General features: G+C 42.8%; 1 protein-coding gene across 4 annotated transcripts in view; it reads left to right on the top strand.

Moving 5' to 3' along the window:
* inpp5b (inositol polyphosphate-5-phosphatase B) overlaps nucleotides 1-13,281 on the top strand; it is a 131,390-nt gene that overhangs the window by 115,043 nt on the left and 3,066 nt on the right. For 3 of the 4 annotated variants that reach the window (XM_079837289.1, XM_079837290.1, XM_079837291.1), the window contains 3 exons: nucleotides 1,509-1,616; nucleotides 1,873-1,957; nucleotides 8,582-8,709. In XM_079837289.1, the coding sequence (XP_079693415.1) occupies nucleotides 1,509-1,616; nucleotides 1,873-1,957; nucleotides 8,582-8,709 (321 nt within the window). Of the gene's footprint in view, nucleotides 1-1,508; nucleotides 1,617-1,872; nucleotides 2,000-8,581; nucleotides 8,710-13,281 lie in introns of all 4 variants that reach the window. The other variant, XM_079837292.1, reaches the window with a different exon arrangement.

Below are 13,281 nucleotides of genomic sequence, written 5' to 3'. Positions count from 1 at the left end.
TTCACTGGCGTCTCGTCTCCATGATGTTTTGAACCTGTACATACAGATGTATTTTCACTCGCTGAACACTTGGACTGAGCGCTTAAGAGATTCGCTCTGTCTCAATCGATCGGTAAAGCACACTATTTCAGTTCATCTCAATAAATGCGCAGTGTATTTGACGCACATTAAACACTAGTGTGAGGCGCGCGACTGAGAGCGCTCAGTGTTTCACACACACTCAAAGAGAGAGCGAGAGAGTCTTATACCACACAGAATTGACGTGCTACATGTAAACAATATCCTTTGTTGTATTTTCCTGTAAAATAATGGCGTTTATTTGGAATTATTCAGCCTTTCAGGAACAGGAAGAAACTAATGCACAAACGGGAATCTCATTGGCTGGCGTGCACCTATTACTGTGCCTGTTTTGATTTCAGCAAATCAGTTAGAATGAGCGTTGACAACGTGATTAATATTCATGAATCCAGAAGCTCATTATTCCTTAGTGCAGTTTATTTTTATTAGAAGAATAATTTGTGGTATTATTATCTTATCAACTCAAATTACTGAAGTTCTATCATTAAATCATTATTTTCAACTTTTTTGTAATCTGAAGACATTTTTGGGATAATTACTTTTGCTGTTTCTGCTATTTTTACCTCATACACTCACCATGAGTGTATGCATAAACACAGAATCGGTTTACATGTAAAACTTGTCATTGATTTCAAAATTATTATTGTTTGTATTGTGATGTTTTTCAGCACAGTTGCAATATTTTAAACATTACCTGCACTTTTACAGAAGACAATTATATCTGCAACTTTTCCATTTCTGAAAAGGCTGGTGTGGAATTTTACATAAAAAAAATAATTAATTCAATAAATAAATATATATGTATATTAAAAAACTTTTTTTTTAAATGTATTATAGGAGCCTATTTGATGACATGTACGTTTTACTTTAGATCATTGTTTGTTTTTCTGAGACTCGACGCATGCAGCTCTCACTTGTATCCAAAAACATGGGGAATGAAACTACATTTATCGTCATTGATATCGTTATCGCAATAAATACTAGAAAATATCGGGATAAATGTTTAAGTCCATATCGCCCATCCCTAGTGTCCACTCATGATGGGGGAGGAGAGAGAGAGAGCCAATCAGCAGTAGGGGGTGTGTCCACTCATGATGGGGGAGGAGAGAGAGAGAGAGCCAATCAGCAGTAGGGGGCGTGTCCACTCATGATGGGGGAGGAGAGAGAGAGAGAGAGCCAATCAGCAGTAGGGGGCGTGTCCACTCATGATGGGGGAGGAGAGAGAGAGAGCCAATCAGCAGTAGGGGGCGTGTCCACTCATGATGGGGGAGGAGAGAGAGAGAGCCAATCAGCAGTAGGGGGTGTGTCCACTCATGATGGGGGAGGGGATAGAGAGAGGGAGCCAATCAGCAGTATGATATAAACTTAATTAAAAGCCACAATTATCGGGAATTATTAATTTGCCTCATACTTTTCGTTTGTTATATTAGAGTATGAAGTCCAGCCAGGCGAGTAATCCAGAGACGGATAAGCCTCAGGAAATCCCCAAGGAGCTGTGGATGATGGTGGACCATCTCTTCCGTTACGCGAAGAAGCAGGTCAGACAGCAGATCTGTGTTTCAGGCCTGCTTAAACCTGTCTTAAAGCATTCACACTGGGCTTTTGTTCTGCTGTTTGCCTCCATTGAGCTCCTCTCCATAGTAACAGCAGCACTGGAGCAGGAATCAGCCGGCGCTGGCCTTGGGGGCCGAAACAAGGCATTAAAACTGCCCCAGAGCTGAAGACTCACACTCACACTGAACACTGGCTGGAGCTCATCCGAGAACTGATGTTGTGAATGTGTGTGTGTTGCAGGGAGACCTGTTTCAACAGCCCGGCCTGCGCAGTGAGTTTGAGGAGATTCGGGATTGTTTGGACACGGGCAGCTTGGACACTCTCCGTATCCTTCCACACACTCACCTCTGAGCCCAGAGGATTCTGGGTAACTCCAGACATTAACCAGGGCTCGACATTAACGCTTGTCCGGGATTTTTTGAAGGGGCAAGTGAAAAATTATTTTACTTGCCCGACGGACAAGTATCCTGAGTAAAATGTCAAAACAAAAACTAACTAGGGAATCCCCAAAGTGCAATAATGATTCTGCATCAGTGTAAGTGGAGATGGATAGTGGATAATAATATAAAACTAACTGACGATGTTGAGCTGTTGAGGCTCAGCGAAAACAAATGAGCGCCGCTCATACAGAGAAACTCAGTTAACACACACCGTTAAAATGGTGTATTTATAACATATGATACAGTTAAGCAACATCACACGAGCAAGAGTGTGTTTTCCTGAACATGACTGATTTCATACGCCAGCTCCAGAAACAATTTAACATCAAGTCACTTACATTTTAGATAGTGATGCACCGATCATGATTTTACATGGCCGATTCCGATACCGATTTCCTATTTTCTTTTTTACACAATAAAAGAACAAAAGTTTACATGAACAAGATGTTTATTTGGTGTTTAACAGGTTAAATTGGCTTTTGGCTAATGCAAACAAGTCCGCAATCTGAAATTAACGGGAAATTGATTTGGAAATGAAAAGGCTGAAAGGTGAAATTAAAGGCAACATCTGCATATTCTGCAATCCAAACAAAGATGTTACATCAGCATTTGTTTTTAAATTCAGTGTAAAGAAAAAAAGTCTTTACCAGTGAAATTAAATAAAACCAAAGTATATAATTGTTCCAAAATGTTAAACCAAATAATGTTTAGTGCAACGAAAAAAACTAAGATGCTACAGCAGGTGCTTTTTAAATCAAATTAAGTCAATGTAATTTTAAGGTAAAATAAAAATGATCATCTATAGGCTACAGAACTGATAGTATTTCATTTCTAAAGTGCAGCATGTTCTTCTTTAGGCTACAAAAATAAGTATTTCGGCTTTGTCACAAGTTAGTCTGTTTCGCTCTCATCCGATCCAACACGTGAGAAACTGAGCTGAACAAACGCTCACTATCTGAGAGGTAAGCTCGCGCAACTTCAGCTCGCGCAACTTCAGCTCGTGCAACTTCAGCTCGCGCAACTTCAGCTCGCGCAACTTTAGCTCGCGCAACTTCAGCTCGTGCAACTTCAGCTCGCTCAACTTCAGCTCGCGCAACTTCAGCTCGCGCAACTTCAGCTCGTGCAACTTCAGCTCGCGCAACTTCAGCTCGCTCAACTTCAGCTCGCTCAACTTCAGCTCGCGCAACTTAAGCTCGCGCAACTTCAGCTCGCGCAACTTTAGCTCGCTCAACTTCAGCTCGCTCAACTTCAGCTCCCTCAACTTCAGCTCGCGCAACTTCAGTTCACTCAACTTCAGCTCGCGCAACTTCAGCTCACTCAACTTCAGCTCACTCAACTTCAGCTCGCCCAACTTCAGCTCCCTCAACTTCAGCTCCCTCAACTTCAGCTCGCGCAACTTCAGCTCACTCAACTTCAGCTCGCGCAACTTCAGCTCGCGCAACTTCAGCTCGCGTAACTTCAGCTCACGCAACTTCAGCTCGCGCAACTTCAGCTCGCGCAACTTCAGCTCACGCAACTTCAGCTCGCGTAACTTCAGCTCGCTTAACTTCAGCTCGCGTAACTTCAGCTCGCGTAACTTCAGCTTGCGCAACTTCAGCTCGCGCAACTTCAGCTCGCGCAACTTCAGCTCGCTCATCTTCAGCTCCCGCAACTTCAGCTCGCTCAACTTCAGCTCGCGCAACTTCAGCTCGCGCAACTTCAGCTCACGCAACTTCAGCTCGCGCAACTTCAGCTCGCTCAACTTCAGCTCACGCAACTTCAGCTCGCGCAACTTCAGCTCGCGCAACTTCAGCTCGCGCAACTTCAGCTCGCGCAACTTCAGCTCGCGCAACTTCAGCTCACTCAACTTCAGCTCGCGCAACTTCAGCTCGCGTAACTTCAGCTCGCGTAACTTCAGCTCTCTCAACTTCAGCTTGCGCAACTTCAGCTTGCGCAACTTCAGCTCGCTCAACTTCAGCTCTCTCAACTTCAGCTCGCGCATCTTCAGCTCGCGTAACTTCAGCTCTCTCAACTTCAGCTCACGCATCTTCAGCTCGCGTAACTTCAGCTCTCTCAACTTCAGCTCTCTCAACTTCAGCTCACTCAACTTCAGCTCTCTCAACTTCAGCTCACTCAACTTCAGCTCGCGCATCTTCAGCTCGCGTAACTTCAGCTCTCTCAACTTCAGCTCACGCATCTTCAGCTCGCGTAACTTCAGCTCTCTCAACTTCAGCTCGCTCAACTTCAGCTCACTCAACTTCAGCTCACTCAACTTCAGCTCACTCAACTTCAGCTCTCTCAACTTCAGCTCACGCAACTTCAGCTCGCGCAACTTCAGCTCGCGCAACTTCAGCTCGCGTAACTTCAGCTCGCGCAACTTCAGCTCGCGCAACTTCAGCTCGCGCAACTTCAGCTCGCTCATCTTCATCTTCAGCTCGCGCAACTTCAGCTCGCTCAACTTCAGCTCGCGCAACTTCAGCTCCCTCAACTTCAGCTCGCGCAACTTCAGCTCACTCAACTTCAGCTCTCTCAACTTCAGCTCGCGCATCTTCAGCTCGCGTAACTTCAGCTCTCTCAACTTCAGCTCACGCATCTTCAGCTCGCGTAACTTCAGCTCTCTCAACTTCAGCTCTCTCAACTTCAGCTCACTCAACTTCAGCTCTCTCAACTTCAGCTCACTCAACTTCAGCTCTCTCAACTTCAGCTCACTCAACTTCAGCTCACTCAACTTCAGCTCACTCAACTTCAGCTCTCTCAACTTCAGCTCACGCAACTTCAGCTCGCGCAACTTCAGCTCGCGCAACTTCAGCTCGCGTAACTTCAGCTCGCGCAACTTCAGCTCGCGCAACTTCAGCTCGCGCAACTTCAGCTCGCTCATCTTCATCTTCAGCTCGCGCAACTTCAGCTCGCTCAACTTCAGCTCGCGCAACTTCAGCTCCCTCAACTTCAGCTCGCGCAACTTCAGCTCACTCAACTTCAGCTCGCGCAAATTCAGCTCGCGTAACTTCAGCTCACTCAACTTCAGCTCTCTCAACTTCAGCTTGCGCAACTTCAGCTTGCGCAACTTCAGCTCGCTCAACTTCAGCTCTCTCAACTTCAGCTCGCGCATCTTCAGCTCGCGTAACTTCAGCTCGCGCAACTTCAGCTCACTCAACTTCAGCTCTCTCAACTTCAGCTCACGCAAATTCAGCTCGCTCAACTTCAGCTCGCTCAACTTCAGCTCGCTCAACTTCAGCTCGCTCAACTTCAGCTCTCTCAACTTCAGCTCACTCAACTTCAGCTCGCGCAACTTCAGCTCGCGCAACTTCAGCTCACTCAACTTCAGCTCACTCAACTTCAGCTCACTCAACTTCAGCTCGCGCATCTTCAGCTCGCGTAACTTCAGCTCACGCAACTTCAGCTCGCTCAACTTCAGCTCGCGTAACTTCAGCTCACGCAACTTCAGCTCGCTCAACTTCAGCTCGCTCAACTTCAGCTCGCTCAACTTCAGCTCACTCAACTTCAGCTCGCTCAACTTCAGCTCACTCAACTTCAGCTTGCGCAACTTCAGCTCACTCAACTTCAGCTCACTCAACTTCAGCTCACTCAACTTCAGCTCACTCAACTTCAGCTCACTCAACTTCAGCTCGCGCATCTTCAGCTCGCGTAACTTCAGCTCACGCAACTTCAGCTCGCTCAACTTCAGCTCGCTCAACTTCAGCTCGCTCAACTTCAGCTCACTCAACTTCAGCTTGCGCAACTTCAGCTCACTCAACTTCAGCTCACGCAACTTCAGCTCACTCAACTTCAGCTCGCTCAACTTCAGCTCGCGCAACTTCAGCTCGCGTAACTTCAGCTCACGCAACTTCAGCTCGCTCAACTTCAGCTCACTCAACTTCAGCTCGCTCAACTTCAGCTCGCGCATCTTCAGCTCCCTCAACTTCAGCTCGCGTAACTTCAGCTCGCGCAACTTCAGCTCGCTCAACTTCAGCTCTCTCAACCTCAGCTCGCTCAACTTCAGCTCGCGCAACTTCAGCTCGCGCAACTTCACCTCGCGCAACTTCAGCTCGCGCAGGAAAGCGGCTCTTCATTCCCTTGAGCGGATCTGTTCTCTTCCCTCAGTTCTCCAGTTTCCGTTTGTAACACACAAGTGACATGTTCGCGAATGATTGGAATATAGGCGTATGTGCACGCGGGCGCACTTCCGAAAAAAACGGCAGAAAAATAAAAATAAAACCGGCAGGTTGCCGATCGCACGCTAGAAGCAAAAACCGTCCGGTTCCGTTTTTCTGGTGCATCCCTAATTTTAGACGCAATATTGAGTGTTTTTGTTCTATTTCAGCAGCGAAAATAGTTCCAAACAAAGATCACAGCAGAACCATAACTCATCTCACAGCATCAGTGTGTGTTACTGAATGATTCAGTGTTTGAATGAATCGGTTGAATCAAAGATTCAATGAACTATTCATAAACGACCGCCTAATTCCTGAATGAATCAGCCGTTTCACTGAATCGACTCAATGATTCACTCATTACAGTTTTTCTCGATTGTTTACACACATTTTCTGAAAGCATGCCTCTTACTCTCAGAACTCTACACACAAATCCAAAAACACACACACAATGGGCAAAACCCCTCAATTCGCCTGCAAAATGCAACTTTACATTCAAAACAATGTTATTTCTTCTCAAAATTGTATTTTGTTTCCAAATGACACACACAAACCATCATATGAATAGACATTTATAAGAACCCGTTGAACACTGATGTGCTCAATGTAAAACACTAATGAATGGAAAACACTTCTTCTCCTTTCATCATAATGACTTAGGTCTTTTTTGGTTCAGTGTTACACTTACAACAGTACAGTACATACATAAGTGTGTTGTAAAATATTTGAGAATATTGTTTTCATACTCAGAACACACAAGTAGACGGGAACAAATATATTTTATTTTTCCCACAAAAACAATGTACACAGTGTACATCCCAACCAACACAAAGTTGCACATACAGTGGTCTACATACAAAACCACAGAAGAATTTACTGTACAGTTACAGTAAAAAAAATGGGTGTTTGCCCATGTGAAGAGTCAGTGTGTGTGTGCTTTAATGGCAGTGTGTTCCTTGTGAAAACAAGATATTTTCTGCATGAAAACTGTGCCAAATGCAGAGAATTGTGTGTAGTGTCTTGAAAAAAGTGTGTTTTAGATCTGCAATTTGAGTGTAAAGCAGGAACTGTGCTTGTAGTTTAGCAGAATTGGTTCAGTGGTGCATGAGTTACATGTTGTGGTCATCGTGTCTCAAGGACCAGAATTTGTGTGTAAACAATTGAGAAAAACTGTAAGACGGTCACAGCGCCACCTACTGGTGGTTTAGTTTCATCTTTCCAACATTTGTTATTTGTATATTCAAAAATATTTAAAATAATCTCATAGCATTATTTAATGCAGGTGTAATTTTTCAGTGTAAATGATTTAATTTGATTGGTAACAGCCCTATAGTGTCTTATTCTAATTTAATTTATAGATCAAATTTAAGAATATAAAATGAAAACGAAAAAAATGAAAATGAAAGCTGAAGCGTATCCTATATTTAATAAGATTATGGAAAAATGCCCTTTATAAAAAAGGTAAAAATAACACAAATATGCATATTTAAATATGTCAAAGCTGATTAAACACTGGTGAGAATATTGCTTCAGAATAGATTATATTTACAAAAAAAATCCGGACAAGCAAATGTTTTACTCGGACAGGTGAATGACAGATTTACTCAAGGACAAGCGTTAAAGCTACACTGTGTAACTTTTTTAGTTTATTCTTAGCTAAAAACACTTAGTCCTTTCAAAAATATATGTGCTCATTAATGTATATTTACTTCTTTCAAGTATTCTGGTAAGTTTATAATATGCCATTGTAAACACATACGGGTGAGGGTTTGAATGCGGGTCGCCATGTTGATCCTCCATCTTGAAAGTACATTAGCCAAAGAGGGACATTCCCGTAAATTCAAGCTTTGCCTTTCGCATTTTAACACTCGAAGGCACTGTGTCGAATGTGGACGAGGTCGAACTGGAAGCCATGTTAATCTTGGACTAAATCAGCCACCGTAGGAGTTAAAACGAAATCGGAATTGAGAGGAAGAGAAACTAAAATTCACTGGATGGTCATATACAAGTTCACCACTAGATGGGGGAAAATATCACACAGTGGAGCTTTAACATTACTACAGTCGGCTGTGAAATTAAATCATGTTCATGAAGGCGATACATGAAACCGTGTTCATGGGAAGCATATCAGTGCAGTTCATAATGGAAATGAGAACGAGTATGAGTGAAATTAGCCATGACGGAGGATCAGGTCATTATAGTTATATTAATATTAAAAAAAAAATTCATGTTAGTTTTTAGTCATTTCGTTCATGTTTTTATTTTATTTCATCTAACAGAAATGTTGTAATAGTTTTAGTTGTAATGTACACCCAGTCCCATGAAGGAGTAAGCATTATGGGTAGTGTTTGAGTGTTGACCCTTGACCTGAGCCGCCAGCCGGCAGTAACCACTCTGTGGCCGAAGCCCTGCTCCTGTTCCTCGATGCCCTTCCGGAGCCCGTGGTTCCCTTCGCCTTCTACACACTGTGCTTGGACTGCAGCGCGGACAGCGGACAGTGCAGACAGGTGTGTGTGTGTGTGTGTGTGAGTGTGTGTGTGTGTGTGTGTGTGTGTGTGTGTGAGTGTGTGTGTGTGTGTGTGTGTGTGTGTGTGTGTGTGTGTGTGTGTGTGTGTGTGTGTGTGTGTGTGTGTGTGAGTGTGTGTGTGTGTGTGTGTGAGTGTGTGAGTGTGAGTGTGTGTGTGTCCTGTGTGTGTGTGTGCGTGTGTGTGCGTGTGCGTGAGTGTGTGTGTGTGTGTGTGTGTGTGTGTGTCACTTCCTCTCCTCTCGCCACTCTAAGCACAGATACACCTACCACACACTGCCCCTAAACCTACCCATCACACACACACACACACACACACGTCTGGTGCGCTATCCTTCTGGGGACTCACCATAGGCGTAAGGGTTTTTATACCGTACAAACCGTATTTTCTATCCCCTTACACTGCCCCTAAACCTACCCATCACACACACACACACACACACACACACACACACACACACACACACACACACACACACACACACTGCCCCTAAACCTAACCCTCACAGGAGACATTCTGCATTTTTACATTTTCATAAAAACTCATTCTGAATGATTTATAAGCTTTTGTGCCCGTGGGGACCTCAATTTAGGACACGAGTCCCCATGAGTCTGTCTACAGTCAGGTTGAAGTCCCCACCAGGCTAGAAAAACATGTACACACACACACACACACACACTGCCCCTAAACCTACCCATCACACACACACACACTCACTGCCCCTAAACCCACCCATCACACACACACACACACATACACACACACTCACACACACACACACTCACACACACACACACACACACACACAGGACACACACACACACACTCACACACACACTCACACACACACACACACACAGGACATTGACATACAGCTCATTCTCTTGTGTCTTGTCGCGCTCAGAAGCATTTACATGTATAAGAGCGAGATCAAATAATGTAACGCTCGGCAAAAATGGATATAAAAACGGACGCTGGAAATTATCATGGCCGGAAAAATTATCGAGCTCATTTTTTTTTATCATGCGATTAATTGATTTATTGACTATTGCGACAGACCTACTCGCCCTGCGGAGACAGACGAAAGTATAGACCAGGATTATACACACTCCAGACTAACACACTTCACTTAGACATGTTACTTAAAACACACACACATACAGTGGACTGAGGCAGGCCTGCCTATTTTTATCTGACAAAAAAAACTATTCCAGGTCTTCAAAGGTTCAAACGGATTCAGTATATTTTCGTGTTGTCGTCTTAATTTGGTAATTATTTAAGTGAAAATTTTTTAGCTTAGCCTATTTATTTGATTCCTTTTATTATATTTTTGATCTGATCTGTGCTGATGTTTGCACAGTAAAATATACCCATGAATAAAGTGCATTTTAACGGCTCACAGACACTCGTCAATCATAGTTTTATTTAATGCCAATTCAATATTATAATCTTATCAGTTAACGGTTAATAATCAGATAATGAGCTGCGGTTGTCGTTGGGAAAATGAACCGATATGAGCATCTCTACAGAAGTGTATTTTTAATTTGATTTAAACTAAGAATAGGCAGCATTATGCCAGGATATCTCCCTCTGCTGTAGCTGAAGCTGCTGTGTGTAGATTCCCTCATGTCTTCTCAGATGTTTCATACGCAGATGTTTTATCAGCGGCTGTTGTTTAGGGTCCGTGTCATCACGAGACAAATCGCCATTGAATATTGAACATGTAGCTCGACTTGAATCTCCTTCTTTTGACTGAAAGCACTGCCAAACAACACGAGTTCTGCTCACCAGTTACATTTGGACTTTCTCACAGCCTGAATGGTCGAATTGTCCAAACACTTCCCATAATCAGCGGCGGCGTTACGTTCGACCAGCGCTAGTGCGCAGTGCTAGCCTAGGGTTCGGTTCAGTGGGAAAAATGCTAAGGTTTGGCAGAAACCAAACCCCGTCAAAAAGCCCAATATTCAGCCGAATCCTGAATTCGGTGCACATGAGATCTGGACGAGTTTCTTTGACTGTTAAACATATTCTGTTGGACTGTACCACGTTTATTCGGAAACATGTTTATTTGAAATAAGAGATCCACCTGTATTGTTTTTTTTTTCCGTTATAACCAAGCGGCTCCTAAATATAATGAAAAATCAAAATGCATTTTTTTTTAGATCCTGCATTATTTGTAAACCAAAATAAACAAGATTTATGTATTTCGTTTTTTATTATATTGTCATGTGTGGCTGTTGTGCATCTTACAGAATATGGTAAATGTGGTGTCCTAATTATGAAAAAAATGCAAATGTCTGGAAATTACCACCACAAAATCATTCAAGTTAGCCTGGATGCCAGCCGAATTTAGCCCCGCCCACAATTTTTTTTTGCTCGGGCAATTCGGTCTGGACTCGCTCCATAGAGGAGTAATTATGCCCGAACAGAAACTGTTCGGACCAATGAAATCATCAGGGCGGGCTTTAGACGATGATGGACAGATGATCAACAGTAACGTAATCATCCACGTCAACGAAGGCTCTTGGGTTGAATTTGCTCTTATCCTAAACGGAGAACTTGTTCGTATATGCGTTCACCTTCACTATTTCTCTCAGAAACGATGATCGTGTTGGTAAGTACTCTGTGTATCCTTAAATTATTTTATTACTGCCAAAGATCGTTTACACTCATCTTTTTCTTGTAACGTTACTTAATCCAGCGTGCGTGCAGACAGGGTTTCCAAGTGTTTTTGCAATGTCGCGCACAATTGCTACTCAAAACTATAGCCCAAAACTATAACTTTCCGGGGTGTTCTCCGGAAAAAAATGGCGTTTGGTTGGCAAAATATGTTATTGTGGCAAGGTTGCCTGCTAAAATTCGCATTCCTGGGTTTATATAATCACATAATTGGGGTCGCTTCCACCCGCGGACATGGAGAAAAACACGGACTTGGCAACAGTGCAGTTGAGTTCTGTTGATATTTGACAACTAACGTTACGCGTCGCTCCGTTGCTCTGATTGGTTGTATGTCTATCCAATTGAGGTCTTTCCTGGCTCGGTTGAAACACGCCCCATAATCACAGCCCAATGGAGCGGTACCAGACTCATATTCTGACTAAAGTTGAGTATGGCCACGCCAGGCTACATTCAAGTCATTTTTATCTCAAAAATTACAAAAAAACAGTCGCAAAATCCTGGTGGAATTGAGTTATGAGGACGTGCAAGTTTATTGATTTGTTCAATTTGAATAAATTAATTTACTTTGCAAGTAAATTTTTGACTGCATTTCCTTTTATAGGTCTTAAATTTCACTCATAATGGTCTTAAAAAGGTCTCAAAAAGTCTTAAATTTGACTTGGTGAAAGCTGCAGAAACCCTGTGGAGTAAAGTGCCTTGCTCAAGGACACACTGGTAGTGTTTTTATCCCGTTATAACCAAGCGGCTCCTCCGCAGTTTCTCCTGAAGCCGATACGGAAGTGAGTTAAACTGCAGTTCATGGACTGGCCACTAGAGGCTCCAGGAGGAGCAGAATCTCACTGAGCTCATGTTAAAATGGCCATCTTTACAGCAGAAGAACACATGTTTACAGTCTGGGACAAACTGTGCTTTTGCATTTACATTTACATTTATGCATTTGGCAGACGCTTTTATCCAAAGCGACTTACATTGCATTCAAGGTACACATTTTACATTTTGTCAATTCTTGCTTTCCCTGGGAATCGAACCTTGGCGTTACTAGCGCCACGCTCTACTGTTTGAGAGACTTTTGGTCCATACGGCTAACGTGAGGGGAAAAGTAGCTTCCTTCCACTTAAGAAGAGTTGTGCACTTTTCATTTTAATATATCTCTTGACATAAATACTATTTTCTACTTCAAAACTATAATTTTGTTACTAACCCAGTGTTTTGTATGTTAATGCTGTTTTACGTGAATAATACCGAGTGAAGAACAAAGCTTTGTTTACAAAGGAAATAAATTCTCAGCCATGAATGGATCATGCGGAGTGAGAGAGGCGGAGCCTAATTTAAGATTGGTCAGCTTTTTTATTCTGTAATGCGATTTCCGTGAGTTTTAACAATAGGCCTAACGTTAGTCCATTTCATCCCACATCTCTTCTCTTTTCTCAAATCTTCACTCGCGTCGCACCCATGTTCGCAGGGAATTATAAACGTTTCTTCCTTTCGTTTGTTTATAATTAAGTCTATTATACCCGTTCACGTCCTTTACTGTGGAAGATAAAATGTGCTCTTCAGAACTTTTACAACATCAGGAGAAAATATGAAGATGAAGATGTTTGAGAAGCTCGTGTTTCATCTCGCGCAGAGCGATATATGACGCATCTTGAGGGGAAATTCAATTTTTTTAATACTAATAGTTAATTTTCTTATATTCTTTAGGTTACCATTATTTACTGATAATAGTTTAAATGTTTAACAGGCTGTGGTGTGTTGTTTCACTGACGGAAGCGCTGAAATAAACACACATGCTTATGAAATGGATGTTTGAGTCTCTTTATCATTTCAAAATGTAGGCTATATCTGGCAAAGACTACAGTATTTAAAATAGAATAT

The sequence above is a fragment of the Gobio gobio genome, assembly GCF_949357685.1.
Source record: "Gobio gobio genome assembly, chromosome: 15".
In the NCBI taxonomy this organism is placed as follows: domain Eukaryota; kingdom Metazoa; phylum Chordata; class Actinopteri; order Cypriniformes; family Gobionidae; genus Gobio; species Gobio gobio.
Note: the sequence above shows the minus strand (reverse complement) of the source record. Positions and strands in the feature narration are given on the sequence as shown.